Here is a 16194-nt window from a genome sequence, read left to right on the forward strand (position 1 = left end):
AAATGTATAATTTAATTGTATTTAATTCTGTAAAGCTGCTTTTATGACACTGACCTTTGCTAAATGTGCTATACAAATAAACTTTTGACAGTGGCTGGAAGAAAATCCCAATCTTCCCTACCATTGTGTTTTTTCTTACAAACTGTGCTGTAAATATATTCACTCAGGATCTGCTTAAAATTTGATGCAATAAACACAATAATAAAAACATTGGCTGGTGCATGGCTACTATGACAATAGGGAGGATAATAGAAATATTACATGCACATTTGGATATGGTTAATAAGCATGTAATAAATAATAAAAAAAATATATATATATTATGTTTTAAATGTATTTGCATTAAACATAAAAAAAAAAAAAAAAAGTTAAAGCATGGAACAGCAGTAAGAAATTTGGTTGAAATTGAGATGGGCTAAAGATGCACTTGGTTATTTGTAAGAATCTCTGTTTGGCCCTAATTGCTTGGCCCTGTGGCCACATATTTTCTTTAAACCAAACAGGAGCTAAACCTGATTCCAACTGTTTAATCAGTTAAACTTAGGTGTGGATCCTGCTTAGCTGGAATGAAAACCTAAAAACACCAACCCTTTATAGACAAGATTGGACACCCTTTCATTAGACTATTCCTGATTAACGTCATTCCAGAAAAATCCTTCAAACGTAAAAGTCTGGACATTTTGGTTCCAGCCCTGGTCTAATGCCATGATTAGAGCAGGGTGTGTTTGAGCTAATCTCAGTGTGATACATTTACTAGAATGGGGCTGGGCATCCATGCCTTAAGCATTAGACAAGCCTTCTTTAGTTTTCATAAAACAGTGTTTTTGACTACATTTTAGAGAGGGGAAACTCCACCCATAATAAATCCTGTACATTGTCAGGGGGATATTTTTAAATCTACTAGGCTTGACAGTAGTAGTTTTTTATAACATTCATATTTCAAAGATGTAGGACACTTGTATTTAGGTAAAAATGTCACCCAATGTGACACAAATTACAGTATAAAGAAAACATTATGCATTTCACTCAGGCACTGATATAGGCAGTCAGTTAGAGAACCTCCTCTATCATAAATAAATTGCCTTATACTTCTTATCTTATAAGATTTTGACCGTGTTAATTTTTTTTACTTTTCTCATCAAAGGCACTTTCACTTAGAGCCAAAGGCAGGGTATTGACATTTTGTCTTCCAGCTCTGCAGCAGACTGAAAGGCAGAAAGAAATATTTGTGCTGACATTAATGGTGAGAAAACTCCTAAGGCGTTCCCAAGACAAGAATAAGACAAACTGTAATACATGATATACTCAGCTGTCTTAGAAAAATTGAGCACTGCACCAATACTACACAGGACAAGACATGTTCATACAGTGATGTGTCCATAAATGCAAAAATGACTATTCTATACTATACTACTTTTTTTTTTTTAGGTTTACTAAAGTTAAGTAAAGGTAAATAAATATAAACTAATTATAACCTTTAGATGAAATGAATTTATTTTTAGAAAGTTAAAACATTTATAAATAATTTTTTTAACAGCAACAAATCTTCACTTTATTAAGAATCCAAATGAATCGATTTCCCCCTCCTAAAGAAGACTCTTAGAGAGTAGTTTGTATGATTTGGGGATGGCGATCCTGGAATTCGCTACGGGAACGCCAGGTGAACTTTCACTGGGACTAGATTTTATGGTTAGGTGAAACAAATACTCTTTAGAATATTATAATTAAGTATTGTATTGCCAAATATTGTATGTAAAAATATCAATAATAAAGTATCAATTAGATTAGCTTGCATCTTTTGTATACTTTGTGTCTTGGAATATCTGTTACAGTTTATGCTATAACAAAAGTTATATATATTCTGTAACCTATTTGACTTATTAACAGCACAGGTAGTGTTGCGTCCTCAGAGCTCCAGGGTCCTTGGGTTGATCTTGAGCTCAGGTTACTGTATTTATGGAGTTTTGCATGTACTCACTGGGTTCTCCAATTTCCAGCTTGATAAACATGACAGTACGTTGAGTCGCTACACTAAATTGTGTAGCGGCAATAAATTCACTGTTTTTACTGGGTTTGCCATATAGGTATCACAGAATAATGGGTTGCTATGGAACAGCTTCATGGTCTGGTTATTGTTTTTATTGAATTTTATTGCATGTTCTCCCTGTGTCTATGCAGGTTTCTTCTGTTTATCCCACCTTGTAAAAACACCAGAGAGAAACTGACTACACTAAATGAACACCAGAGTGTATTAATGTTTTGTTTGTTTTTTTCCCCAGCAGTGTATTAAAACTTTAAATAACAAACAGGCATTGTTTTCATTCCACCGTTAAACACATTTAACAATAAATCCAAGCATCATATCATAAACGCAAGAACAATAATACAATGAATAAATAAAATAAATTTAAGTTAAATAATGCCAAAACATGTTAAACTAATTATAAGATAAATCAATTTACAAATCAGGGGTGAGGAGGAAGTGGGGGTGTAGGTTGTAAACGGTATGTAGCCAGAAGTTTAGAGTTTTTTATGCACTCTTCCTTTTTAATTGTTTTACTGATTTAAATAACATAAAATACAAATATTTCTAAATGCATCAAAACAAATCTACATTTGTATATATAAGACTTGGTTCCAATAAACTTATTATTGCACAGAAATTACATTTCTTTGTTTTGCATAAAGACACCAAATTTGACAGTGATATTCAAAGGCAAACATACATTTTTTTTGTCTTCAACCACTCATAGAATCTGTCCAGAAAAGGATTTAACAATAGTACAACTGTAAAACAAAACAAAACAAAAAAATAATAATAATAGTAACAATAATAAATTAATAAATATTTATTTTCTTGAGATTCAATATCTTTCAGACAGAAAACACATACATTACTATGTAAAATAAATCTCATTCTAAGAAACTCAATTTAATGCAAAAATATGTTTTGAAATGTACATTTTAGGAAGCAAAAAACAAAAAAGACGAGTGTCCATGTGCCATTCTGGTGTGTTCCTGCTTTCCACTGCTTGTTCCTGGGCTAATCCTTTGTTATACATTATCAAGAATGAACAAATAAGCGAATGCTTTTGATTTTTGCCTCATTTGTATGATACATTTTATGCGTTAATGCACTGTTAAAATGTGAAATAGATTGAACATGGGGAATGCAACCTCGCCCTCACTCACTTGCAGGCAGCAGGAAATCTTGGGAAAGCATACCGAGGACCTCCAAGCCAAGAGATGGCACTGCAATATGTTTGTGAGAAGAACTTCCTAGACTCCAGTTAGCCGCTTACTTTATTCAAAGCCTATGTTGTTGTTTTTTCTTGTCCATCTACGGATTTAACGCCACGGCTTTAAAAGTACAATGAATACCACTGAGCATTTCTAACACACCTAGTTTTATTTATTTCAATAAAAGCCAAGCATCACTATAGCGCTCCTTTTGGCAAGCCAGAGGCGACAGCAAGTGAACTCAAATCGATCTATTTGAGTCAGGTAAACTTCACCCAGAAGGTGCTCGAAATGAAGTTGATATCGTGTACAGAGTGTGTGTGTGTGTGTTTTGTGGTGGAAATCCAGCGGTTTGCTGTGTGTGTGTCTGAGTGCGTGAAGCGGAATGAGCGCCGCTGTAACCCACGTGGTTCGATGGCGGAGACTCCGCACGCGCTTTTGTTCCAAATCAATCAAAAAAAAAAAAAAAAAAAACCAGGAGGAAGACGGACAGACATGAGCGGACCTGCTCAATCAGGAAATCCACAGTTCACCACAGAGTAGGAGAGATCCACGCAAACGCCGTCGTATTTTCTTTCTCCTCCTCCCTGAAGTCATTATTATCCACATTTAGGAAGCGCGGAAAAAGTTTGGAAGTGGTATGTTGCTCTGTTTTTTTTTTTCGCGGTGCTCGACACGACACGACGGCTTTGTTCCACGCGCCGCGCTCGCGCTGCTAACGCCGCTACGTTGACTTGTTTCTTGTTCTCAACGATTTCATCTGTAGACTCCGTATAGTTTATTTATGGTTCGTGCGAACGACTTTAGCGACTCCTTTGTTTGGTGTGTGTGTATATAATTTGTGCTGAAGTGTGTGTGTATACGGCGCCGGGTGATTAGCTCGGCGGGATGGTCGGTAGGCGCGCGCTGCTAGCGGCGCTGAGGTGTTTTTTTTTTTTTTTTTTTTTTGCTAACCAGCTGCTACTACACGCACAACAAAGAAACAAACCGGAGCCGTTAACGCGACGGTGGTGATGCCGAGAGCCGAACACACCGCGTACACACTCTCTAAACCCGGGAAATACACCACTCACACGTCGATGGTAATGGTGTGAGGCATAACTTTGGGTAACAACTTTTTTTTTTAATCGAACACTTTTTAACTATGAATAATGAACACTAAAGGGTAACGAGGAAGCTAATGCTCATTCACGCGCAGAGATTCGTGTCGAAATTAGCAAACGGGAATATGGAAATGCAACCGTTTAAACGGCCACGTTACATTTATTATGACTTTTTTTTTTACAGCTTCTCTCGTGCACATTTCAGTCGAGAACTTTGTGTGCTAGTAATGAATTCATTAAGCTCCATCATTAATATCAGACGGTGTGATTAGTCTGCTCTCTTTTGTATTGCAGTTACTATGCCGCGCAAGAAGGTGACTGATGTGTCTGGAAATGGTGGTGTGAAGAGAAAACGAGCTGGTGGTAAAAAGAAAGAGAGAGAATTCAGCAGCGACGATGAGTTTGATGACTACGAGCAGGAAAACACAAAGAAAGCCGGCAAGCAAGCCACGAAATCCGGCCTGCAGCCGGTCACCGTGTCCGAGGACGTGAAAGAAAAGATTGTAAGATTTTATTCACTTTATTGTTTTACTCCAGAAACTTTTGCCTCCCCTAATACACATCTCTCTCCCCTTTTTTCTTTTTGGTTGAGATTTTCTTTAGAAGCTGGAAGACCGTGTAGTTCAATACTGTAGCTTTATTTCCGGTGAGAGGTTGCGTCCCGCGCTGACGTCACAAGGCGACAATGCTAGCACAATTATAATGGCGTTGAATAGGAGAGAGAAAAAAACTCACACACCCAGGATAAGTCAGTGAACTTTAAAAGCAAGATTTTCTCACTCACCACTCATTTTTTTTTTCTCTTTTTAATTAGATTTTATACTTGTATATAAAATATAAACGTTTAACCATATCAAATTGATCGTTTTCATTGCAAGGAGTTAATTTTTAATGGAAAGGTGAGGTGTGTGTGTGTGTGTCTACATTTATCTGGATGAACACTGAAGCCTATACTGTTCTCCAAGAGAACAGTATATATTATAAATGTTTTATTTTCCTGAAGACCCTCTGCCGAGGGGACGGATTTGAAGCAGGATTTTGCGTTATGGATTGAGAAAACCGAGATTGAAAGCAGATAATGTATTTTTACTCATGCGACGAGACCCCTTTGATTCAAAACAAACAACTTTGTAATCTTTGGTTACCTGCGGCAACAACTCTAACAGTTTGTCTGTCCATTTAAAAAACATTTAGAGCTTTTTAACATTGATGCAAATTAATGAGACCTGAGTTAATTGAGAGCATTGAAGTTGGACTGAAGCACTGCTGTATTAGTCTCTTTAGGAAGTCAATGGAGATGAAGTGAAGGTTAAGTCCTGTGATGCTGCTATTAGCAGGTTTTTAATGGTGTCCCTAAAGTCTCTGTGCATAAGAGAATGCAACCTAATTTACAGAACAATCTCTACACCATTACCGTTTCTTTAACACAGTGGAGCCGTCTCTCACTCTTGTGTAACACGTGGTAACATCTGTTTTTATGCATGTTACTGCTTGTCCAACACAACCATGTGATGGCTTCCTCATCCAGCCACAAGAATGATTTCAAAATAATATTTTAATTTAGAAGTTACAGAAAATAAAATGTACAATACATTTTAAAAGGCACTTTGCTTGATTTTCCTTAAACTGTAAATTTAGCTTAACACAATCATTCAGCGGTTTTCAAATGTTATGCTTTTCTCACAATTTTGTACAGGAATATAACCTTTTACACGTTTTATAAATAAAATTTCGTTGTTAGTGGTGCATTTTGATATTTCCTTCCCAAAAAAATTTAAGACTTTAAGTAAACTTCACTTTCAGAAGCACCGCTGGAAGGAAAGTGTCACCAAATGTCCTGTTTTTTGTTTTTTTTCTTTCCCTGTAGAAACTTGAGGTACCCAAGGTCAAAGGTCAGCTGCTTGTTTTTGGAGCTACTAACTGGGACCTGATTGGCCGCAAGGAAGTGCCAAAGCAACAAGGTATCCTCTCTTGTACAAACATTTTTTTTCCTGCTACAATGTTCATTTTTAAGGTTGCACATTAAATATAGTTCAGGTGCTAATCAGACCTTCCCACAAACTTGCTCTTATTCATGCTGAACGGACTTTAGTCTACAACTTACTACTATTAAATGTTAAAAATAATTTAACTGCAACTATCATTCTTGTGTAAACATTATGTAATGTGTTTACAGGAAAAATCCCTACCATCATGAGTCAGTTCATAATTGCAGTTATTTGCTTAACTGTGTTTTTGTATCACGGTTGTAATGTTTTTAGTTTTTGTTTGGAGATTGTTTTTAAGATAAACAAATTGAGTTTTTGTGTAACGGCTTTTAGGAACGCTATGAATAAATATTAAGCAGCTAGTTGATAAGGGTTATTGTGCTAAAAAGAGTCAAAGAAAGTTGAAGCAGGGATTCATTCCTGTTTACCATGGTGTACTCTGGCTTCAGACAGTGTTGTAACAGCTGTGCAGCATGTAGGCCATGGTCTAATGGGATCAATAAGGAATTGATCTTGGCCATGGTTACTTTAATTGTTATGCTTCAAGAAAATATGCATGCTTTCAAACGGCTTGTATTCGTGATTTCACGCTCTGTTCTTTAGTAAATTGTGTGGATTAGTTTTATTTGCCCCATTTTGTATGCTTTACTTGCTTTTAATTAATCTGATCTTTTTTTTTTTTTTTTTTGGTTTTGCATTTTTAATGTGTGTCTTTTATATTTGTAAAGCTGCGTACAGAAACTTGGGCCAGAATCTCTGGGGTCCTCATCGTTATGGCTGTCTGAATGACGTAATGGTGAGCAGTGTGGTTTCTGGTCCCTGTGCTGCCCACAGCCTGCTTATCACCACCGAAGGCAAACTCTGGACCTGGGGTGGGTTGTGCTACACACAGCATTCCCTTATGCTGTGGTGGTGTTCTTTATTTAAAATGGAAACTGTCAAATAACTAAGATATTTGATAGTGACAATCATTTAATATTTTACGGTATATGCATTCACCATAACTTACTAATAACTTCAGCTATTATTGATACTATAAACAGTCATTAAGTAGTGTTTTAACCTTCCAAAAGTCAGCTTCATGTTTTACTATGATGCACAGACATTGAGCAAGTATTAGGTTGTAAATGTTGAATGTTTGTATCTAGGTTTTATTAGGTGCTTGTGTGGTTGTCATGAACAAGATTCTACTAAGGATTCTTCCAAACTATTGAATGAATTTATTACTCATATAAAATATTGCTTGCTAACATCGAGCACATGCTTTCAGCATGATTCACTTCAATACAGTCTCAGTCAAGTAAGAAGTTGGGTTAGGTAATTGAATTGTTTTTGATCTTTGAGCAGGGCAAAAGCAATGAGCATTCAATTCAGAGCAAGAGCTAACAAGTAGGTTGTAAGTGCTAAAATTTGAGTATTACATACACTCACTCAAACTAAACCTCATTTTTGTGTGCTAGGCCACAATAATAAGGCTAACCTTCCCATATCCTCTGTCGTGCTCTCAGGTCGCAACGATAAGGGCCAGCTAGGTCACGGAGACACCAAGCGGCTGGATGCGCCAAAGCTGGTGGAGGGTTTGGGGGAGGAGGTGATCGTTTCTGCTGCATGCGGTCGGAACCACACCCTCGCCTTAACAGGTTGGCTAACTGAGTGAAGGAAACATTTATGTAGAAGATTAATCTCACAGCTAATCAAATCTGCTAGTCAGCTTCTGCAGTGATTTTATTTATTTATTTTTTGTTTCCAAATATTGTCTAGCAATCTGTTAGTCTAGTACCCCAAAACACTTTTTTTTTATTCACTAAAGAAGATAATTGATTTTACATGCAAGCTTTCAGTCTGTAACAAGTCAGGAGCAGACTTAGATTTCATATTCTCATATCTATTTCTGTGGCTGGTAATTTTTGTCAGCTAAGAGTTCATCTCTGATCTCTTCAAGTAATTTTCAAGCTAGCTAATAAACAATCCTTGATAGCATTAGCAGTTAGAAAACAACCACCAGGGCTGTGGGCTTTACTTTGAATAAAAGTCTGAATTTTGTTTTAATTGTTTGAGATCCCAGTCTGTTTGAATTGTTTGAGATCCCAGTCTGTTTGAATTGTTTGGCCTTACCAGTGTTTTTCCCTACAGAAAATGGCACGGTCTACTCATTTGGAGAGAACAAACTTGGGCAGCTTGGGCAGGGCAATCAGACAGATGCAGTCTTGAGCCCAGCTCCCGTAAGAAACTTTATCTTTCTGAAATATTTGAATATCTTTCGCTTCAAATTCACAAGTCAGTACAGTTTTTGTTTAAAAAGCATATTTCATTGTTTTGTATTAATTATTGTGCATTGTTGAGGCATTAGTAAGTTGTATTTGAGTGTTTACTCCTGTCTGATGAATAAACTCTGATTCGCATCATTTTGTCCTCAGATTTTGTACAACGGACAGCCGATAGTTAAAGTGTCATGTGGTGCTGAGTTCAGTATGGTGGCGGACTGCAAGGGCAACATTTACTCTTTCGGGTGTCCAGAGTACGGACAGCTAGGTAATCCATTATAATATTTTAAGGACAGGTGGCTTTGTCATTTTAGGCAGGATTTCTGAAGGAATGTTTTTGCACCAAACAGGACATAACTCAGATGGGAAGTTCATCGCTCGAGCTCAGCGTATCGAGTTTGACTGTGAGCTCATCCCTAGACGAGTGGCTATTTTCATTGAGAAAACTAAAGATGGCCAGGTGATGCCTGTACCCAACGTTGTGGTGCGAGATGTTGTGTGTGGGGCCAATCACACAGTAAGTAACTAAAATGTGTTTTATTTATTTATTTATTTTTCATTCAGAATTAATTTCTTCTAGAACAACACTTTTCATGTGTTTGTGAAATGATGTTGACATGATTGTGGTTTAAATGAACAAGGACAGATCAGGGGATTGCCATGAAACACAAGATGTATTGGATTAAAGGGGTGGCGGGTGATTGTTTCCAGTCTAAACATGTCCTTGGCAGCCACAGTCTAACCACAAATATTATACAGGCTGTTATACACAGCTGACCTAGAAATTAAATAAGGAACCTTACTTTTAGGACAGTTTCTCTATCTGATGATCACTGCGTTGTTTTGTTTATAGCTGGTGCTGGACTCGCAGAAGCGCGTTTTCTCCTGGGGGTTTGGTGGCTATGGGCGTCTTGGTCACACCGAACAGAAAGATGAGATGGTTCCTCGTTTGGTCAAGCTTTTTGACTTCCCTGGTCGTGGGGCCACTCAGATATACTGTGGATACCAGTGTTCTTTTGCTGTCAGTGAAATGGGTAAGAAGAAACTTTGTAAATGAACGAGGTTGTTGTTTTGTCCGTCATTAATAAGCTCATTAATGTTTGTTTTATTTTATTTGTTTTTTAGGTGGTCTGTTTTTCTGGGGTGTGACAAATACATCTCGTGAATCCACCATGTACCCTAAAGCTGTGCAGGACCTGTGTGGCTGGAAAATCCGTAGTCTGGCCTGCGGGTAAGAAGAATTTAAGAATTCTTCGAATGTTCTTACTCAAAGCAAATGCTATAGATAACATTAGTTTTAATGTATAGTGTATGCACCAGTGTAAATGCTTTTTTGTTTGTGTTGTTTTTTTTTTTTTTTGCTTGTATATAGAAAAAGCAGTATTATCATTGCTGCTGATGAGAGCACCATAAGCTGGGGACCATCACCTACCTTTGGAGAATTGGTATGTTCTAGAGTGTATTTTTTTAATCGTGGGTATTTTTAAATTAGGAATAACATTTTTACATGATTCCAAGGGGTTTCATTTCTGAGAGTGGCTTTCTGCCAAGTCTGCAATTTTAAACTTCCTAAGAAACAAGAGAGTTCATCATAACCCAGTTTAGAGCACACAGCATGTTGTGTGTGTGATTTAGTTGGCACATGATACATAAATTTATAAAAGCATGTGGGTGCACTTTTTACATTTGCATGCACTTGAGAATGTGCTTTTGAGTCATTGAATAAATAAAATTGTGCTCTTCTTCTAGTTAACACTAAGCTCCCTTTTTCTCAAAAATAGTACAAAAACCACACCAGTATGTTAATGCGATGTTAATGCAGGTGCATAGAGAGACGTGACCCTGCATGGGGATGTGTGTTGACATTTTAAATAATCTTATTTATAACCAGTATAGTGAACACAGCTTCATGTTTTTAAAATTAAGGTTACACCAATTATATTAAGCAGTATCTTATTAATACATTAAGTATAAGTAACTTCTTTCTTGAATGGTCATAATTAGTATATAATAATTACTGCAGCATCTAGCCATGTTTTATTTCATGCTGTTTCATTTTATCAGCATAAAAGAGCAGAGCATATTTTGCTATTTCCATTTCTTACCTTCCTAAATGCCCTACAGTCCATTTGATAAGTATTTTATCTTTTTTCTTAGGGATATGGAGACAATAAACCTAAATCATCCACCACAGCTCAGGAGGTCAAAACTCTGGATGGAGTGTATGCAGAACAGGTGAGAAATATTGCAGAGGAAAACTCAATTCAATCTGTGGGTATAATTTTGAATATGTGGTATGTCAGAAATCACAAGCAAGCTGTCTTGCTAAATATATTTTAAGAGAAACATGGGTTGCTATATGGCTTTTTTTTTTCATTATGGCTTTTTAAAAATGTATTTATTTTATATTAAACATTATAGTATAACTACTGTAACACTGAGTATTCGCTCTAGGGTTGCAGCAATTGATTATTTTAGCAATCGGGTATTCTACCAATTAGTTCATCAATTAATTGAGTAATCGAATAAGAAGTTTTTTTTTTCCTTTATCAAAGAGCAATAGTAAATATACAAGAGAAAATAAGACGGGTCTCTTAAAAATCGATTTCAAATAAATAAAAAAAAAAAAGGTAAACTCACTGTTTCCTTTGTTTTAAGTTTGAAATGATCCCAAACTTTGGAAACTTTCTGTTGTGTTCTTTGGCCTGAATCTTCTCCTCTCCTGTCCCCTCACTGTTTTTTTTTATTGTTTCTTCCTTGTTCATTCTGCAGTGTTGCCTGTCCAGGGGGCTCATTTTTAAACATGGCGTACGCACGTTTTCAGCCTTGTTTTTGTGCGTACGCCACGACCCCTGGACAGGCAACACAGAAGATGCTGCAGAATGAAAAAGGAAACTTTTGGAAAGAAAATTTCCATTGCAATGGTTGTGATTTTTATTAAAAAAAAAAAAAAAAACTTGACTGGAGAAACACAGACGGCGAGTAGAGGAATTGGCAACAACTTTTATGTGTAAAGTGGCTTACGCAAGTTTCCAGCCCCGTTTTGTGCGTATGCTACGTTTAGCATTGTGCATGGTGCCTGTATCACTCAGCTGAAGTAACTGCAGTAACAATTTGAGGTGTTTTTGTTTCAGGTGGCGATGGGCTACTGTCACTCACTGGTTATTGCCCGTCAGGAAACGGATCAGGAGAAGGAGAAACTCAAGAAGCTGCCAGAGTACAATCCACGCACACTGTGATTCAACCAGGTCCTTTCATCATCGTCATATTCCTCAGAGGCTTCTGATTTTTCACAGACTCTCTGCTCATTAGGTCACTGGTGTAGTCACAATTTTGTTGGAATGCAATTTATTTTTTTTAAGGACTTCAGATTGCAAGTTTATGTATTCAAATCAATTAGAACCTTGGGGCTTGTTATAAGTGATTTTGCCTGAGGTGGAAGTCCTTCACCGTGGTTTAATGCAGCTGTTTTTAATACGTATGGTGTCTGGAGCTGAGAGGGAAACCATCATATGGCTCTCTCCATGCATTTAAACTCCATGTGGATTTGTTCCGTTTCTCACTTATACATTCCTAAAGGAAGTTCAAAATCTTATTTTTTTGTATTTTCTTTTTTTCCATTAAGTTGGCTGGGAAGAACTGTTGTGTGTCTGCTCTCTCCAAATATTTGGTGCTAAATCATATTGAGGCGGACAGTTTCAGCTGATGAATCATTAGTGGGCATCACTGAAAAGACCAACACTCCATGCTTGTGCCTTTTTAAGTGATCGAATTCAGGCTGTGGATGCTTTGTTGTCCCGAAGATCTTCCGTCACTATGTAATCTGGGACCATGGCAGTGTGTGTTTTTGTTTGCAGTCACTTAAAATAATGTTTAATGTACTGTGCCATTTTTGTGTGCTCACCTGTGCTTACTCGTTGAGGTCGTTCCCATGTTTCTTATTCTAGTGAACTACCTGTATTTAAGTTGCCTGACCACAGGATGTGGAAATAAACTCTGCAGGAGAATTGTGTGTGTGTGTAATGCCCAAAAATATTTTTTTTCAGAAATTGAATGTTCATTAGGATGCCCAAATGTTTTCAGAATTTTAAATAAAGGTTCATGTTTATGTTGGTAACGGCTTTCTTAGCTGCACATTCATTCTGGGTATTTAGCTCTCAAAGTACATTTTAGACGTATTACTGATATTTCTCTATTTATATATACATAAAACACAACAGGGTGGTGTGGGGATGCGTAGTTTCCTCTGCCAAGACAAATTTTGTTTTTAATTATTTTTACTTTTAAATGGCCAGGACGTGGTTCCTTTTTATTGCTTGTATAAAAAAATGTCTAGTTATAAATCAGTCCTCCACCAGTCTCTCTTGGCATTAATAAGACAAAAATATGAAGCTTGTGTTACTAAGTAACTTAAAGTAGTGGTCTCCAATGATTTTCAAAAACCTCCTTAAACATAAACCCAGCAATAGTTACATGCTTTTAATATTCATCCACCGATTTTTTTGTCTTTGGTTATTCAGAGCATCCATTATACATATTATATATATAAGTCCCTATGGGTGAGTCATTAGTACTGAAGAACTGATTCAAGTTATTATAAATCAATCTTTCAAAGTTATAGAAAGGAGTTTATTAGAGGGACAGCGCATGTAGGACGTTTTGGGGACAAAGTAAGAGAGGCCCAATTGAGATAGTTTGGACATGTGCAGAGGAGGGACGTTTGTTTTTGTTTCCTTTGGAATCAGAGGATGGAGCTGCCAGGAAGGAGGAAAGGAGAAGGTTTATCGATGTAGTGAGGGAAGACATGCAGGTAGTTGATTTAAAAGAGGCAGATGTAAAGAAGAGTAGTATAAAGACGGATGATCCGCTGTGGTGTCCCCTAATGGGAGCAGCCGAAAGAAGAATCTCAAAGTTATACTGACTAATATAAAAATCAACACCTGACCAATTATATTCAAAGAATGTTATCTACCATGTTTGCTTTGACTAATAACAGGGTTGAAGAGATTGTTGTTCTGGACCATGAGAATACTTTCTTTTCGGCTTCTCCCGTTAGGGGTCGCCACAGCGGATCCTCCGCACGTTTGATTTGGCACATGTTTTACGCTGGATGCCCTTCCTAACGCAACCCTCCCCAATTTATCCGGGCTTGGGACCAGCACTGAGAGTGGCTGGGGATGGTTCCCTGGGTCGCAGCGGTGGGAGCGCTGCATCTTAACCACTAGACCACCAGGGTGTTCTGGACCATGAGAATAATCTGTTTATTTGTTCTGGCTGAATCGGTGTTTGCTTCAATTAGTAAAGAGCAAAGACAATACACAGATATTAAAAAGCTGTATTTCAGTCTTAAATTGATTTATTTAAACATATAAAAAGAAACAGTTTAATCCTCATCCTCTTCATCCTCCTCGTCCTGGTTGATCTGGAAGTAGCGGAGCTCATAGCTCTCCTTCGTGTTAGCCACAACACGCAGCCAGTCCCTGAGGTTGTTCTTCTTCAAATACTTCTTAGTCAGATACTTCAGGTACCTGAGAATAAAATAATACTTGTAATGATGCAAGCAAATTCAGACAGATTACAAATGGCAAACGTAATGGGGTGAAGACAAACCTTTTTGAAAAAGGAACCTCAGAGGAAACTGTGATCTTGCTTTTGCTCCTCTCGATAGTTATGACCCCACTGCCGAGGTTTCCTGCTTTGCCGTTCACTTTGATGCGCTCCTGAAGGAACTGCTCCTGTGGGAAGGCATTCATGCTTTAAACATTTAACATGGACAATCCAGGAAGTGGTGTTTGAAAAATCTAGACGCATCAATGACCTGGGCCATGCTTTGTTATGATGGATGTTTTATTTTGTATTGACAGATCTTCATATCTCTTTATAAATCAATGGAAAAACGTGGACAACTAAAAATAAAAAACTAGTGGTAGTTAGATTCAGTAGAGGTAGTAGTAGTGTTTTCTTAGCCACACGCCATCACGAGCACTGAGCAAAATGATTAGAGTGTGTATTCCACCATTCCCTAACCAGCCTCACTCTGAGACTAACAGATTTCCTTCTAACTAAGGAAATAAAGGAATTAAGGCATAAAACACACCACTATCACATTGGAAAACCTAAAGTAAGAGGTATTACAAATGCTGACTAAATGTCGATTCATAGAAATCCTCACCCTATCAACATCTACACACACATCAGTCTGGGATTCTCCAACAATAGAGAGCAGTAGTTATGCGAGAGAACATACACACACAAAAAACCCTGCGAGCGAATGCAAGAATACTGTGAGAACACTGACTGAACATGAAGGCATTGGAATAAAAGAATTCCCTCCCATTTTAGATATTTTTCTCCCCATCACAAAGTCCTCTTAGGGGCTCCTTATCATGAAGACATGGCTGTATAATGTTGGAGTGGCAGAATTCATGTGGTCTGAAATAAGCACTGACCACAACACCTTTGGGATGATCTGGAATGTGAAAACTACAGCCTAAGGATTCTGGTCAGATGTCAGATGTCTCAGCGTGCTACCTTTCCTCATTCATATAATGAGAACTCAATAAATATATTTCAACAGTGTTCTCTCTAGAGTCTCAACTATATCTAAAGATGTGAAAAAACTTTGTGTGGCCGATCATAAAGTTCAACTCTGCCATTTTGAGACTGTGAAAATTTCAACCCTTACTGCGTATGTACATCATTTATAACTCTGAAGATGGAGAACATAAACGTACAAAGTTGGCTGCATCCATGATGCCATCCTCAACTGGGTGAGTACAATCCAGAGTGAACTTCAGCACTTGCTTCTTTTTCTTGCCACCTTTGCTAGGCACAGCTTGCCTCCTCTGAGTGAGAGAAAGAGAGAAAGAAGATGTCCTGCTGTTAATGGATGCATGCTGATGTCTTTTATTCTTTGCTGCGTCTATGCCTCAGAATTTAGTCTCTGTCTCAGTTTTATAGTCTATGTGTCATGTCTGTCTCAAGTAACTATAGTTACATGTTACTACTGAAACATATTTATTTTATATCTATCAGGCTTAGCTCTTAGCTACCTAGCTTGTGCCTACCAGTTAGCTTAGCTTCATTCACTACAAACTCACAAAGTATCAGATAAAAGCAAAAGTGGCTTCAGTAAAAACTATTTCGGTGTGAGATTAGATAAAGCCATCTTCAATAGGTCAACATTAATAAGACAGCACAGAGCGGACACGATGCATGTACAGTGAAATCCGACCATATGATCACTAACCAGCGGCGCCATGGCGAAAGAGTCGTGCGAGAGGAAGAACTAGGACTGCGCATGCGCGCCGAGAGCTCTACCTAATCGAGCACAGACGCCGTCGATGAATCGATAGAGCGGGGTTTGACATTTAAGACGTTTGAACCCCCGTAATGACGTCAGAGTTTAAAAACAAACTAACAAACAAACGAACACAAAAGTTTTTACTAAAAGAAAAAAACAATCCTAAAAAAAACCCGACAGAAATGAGAGACAATAAAAGATGTAACGGGAAAGAGTTATTAATAGAAATGAGAAATGCAATTATTATAATAAAGATAAATTAAACATTCTATTTTTACTTATTTCTATTATTAATA

General features: G+C 37.4%; 2 protein-coding genes across 5 annotated transcripts; one reads left to right on the forward strand and one right to left on the reverse strand.

Moving 5' to 3' along the window:
- The first annotated feature begins 3221 nt into the window (after nt 1-3221).
- rcc2 (regulator of chromosome condensation 2) lies at nt 3222-12712 on the forward strand. 3 transcript variants are annotated; one of them, XM_083570790.1, is made up of 13 exons: nt 3222-3504; nt 4638-4846; nt 6211-6304; nt 7060-7203; nt 7840-7971; nt 8465-8553; nt 8749-8863; nt 8946-9112; nt 9449-9629; nt 9721-9826; nt 9968-10040; nt 10753-10830; nt 11730-12712. In XM_083570790.1, the coding sequence occupies exons 2-13, from the start codon at nt 4643-4645 to the stop codon at nt 11832-11834; spliced, it is 1488 nt and encodes a 495-aa protein (XP_083426916.1). In that variant the 5' UTR covers nt 3222-3504; nt 4638-4642; the 3' UTR covers nt 11835-12712. The 3 variants fall into 3 exon arrangements, with proteins under 3 accessions (XP_083426916.1, XP_083426914.1, XP_083426915.1); XM_083570788.1 differs by lacking the exon at nt 3222-3504 and adding an exon at nt 3597-3878; XM_083570789.1 differs by lacking the exon at nt 3222-3504 and adding an exon at nt 3898-4322.
- Nucleotides 12713-13929: 1217 nt separating this feature from the next.
- On the reverse strand, nt 13930-15928 carry LOC310715254 (large ribosomal subunit protein eL22-like). Of its 2 annotated transcripts, none has more exons than XM_083521588.1 (4): nt 15845-15928; nt 15330-15440; nt 14206-14330; nt 13930-14123 (listed from the first exon to the last, which is right to left on the reverse strand). In XM_083521588.1, the coding sequence occupies exons 1-4, from the start codon at nt 15854-15856 to the stop codon at nt 13979-13981; spliced, it is 393 nt and encodes a 130-aa protein (XP_083377714.1). In that variant the 5' UTR covers nt 15857-15928; the 3' UTR covers nt 13930-13978. The 2 variants fall into 2 exon arrangements, with proteins under 2 accessions (XP_083377714.1, XP_083377713.1); XM_083521587.1 differs by having other exon boundaries at nt 15830-15871.
- Between the last annotated feature and the right edge of the window lie 266 nt (nt 15929-16194).

This window comes from Silurus aristotelis (genome assembly GCF_946808225.1).
Source record: "Silurus aristotelis genome assembly, chromosome: 19".
NCBI classification, from domain to species: Eukaryota; Metazoa; Chordata; class Actinopteri; order Siluriformes; family Siluridae; genus Silurus; species Silurus aristotelis.

Bases quoted from the DNA above. Each gene is read 5' to 3' on its own strand.
- rcc2 (XM_083570790.1), top strand. From the start codon at position 4,643: ATGCCGCGCAAGAAGGTGACTGATGTGTCTGGAAATGGTGGTGTGAAG. The intron at 6,305-7,059 runs GTATCCTCTCTT...ATATTTGTAAAG, and splicing joins GGAAGTGCCAAAGCAACAAG to CTGCGTACAGAAACTTGGGC. The intron at 8,864-8,945 runs GTAATCCATTAT...TGCACCAAACAG, and splicing joins TCCAGAGTACGGACAGCTAG to GACATAACTCAGATGGGAAG.
- LOC310715254 (XM_083521587.1), bottom strand. From the start codon at position 15,856: ATGGCGCCGCTGGTTAGTGATCATATG. The intron at 15,441-15,829 runs GTCGGATTTCAC...TCTCTCACTCAG, and splicing joins CGCTGGTTAGTGATCATATG to AGGAGGCAAGCTGTGCCTAG. The intron at 14,331-15,329 runs GTACGTTTATGT...GCCTTCCCACAG, and splicing joins TCATGGATGCAGCCAACTTT to GAGCAGTTCCTTCAGGAGCG.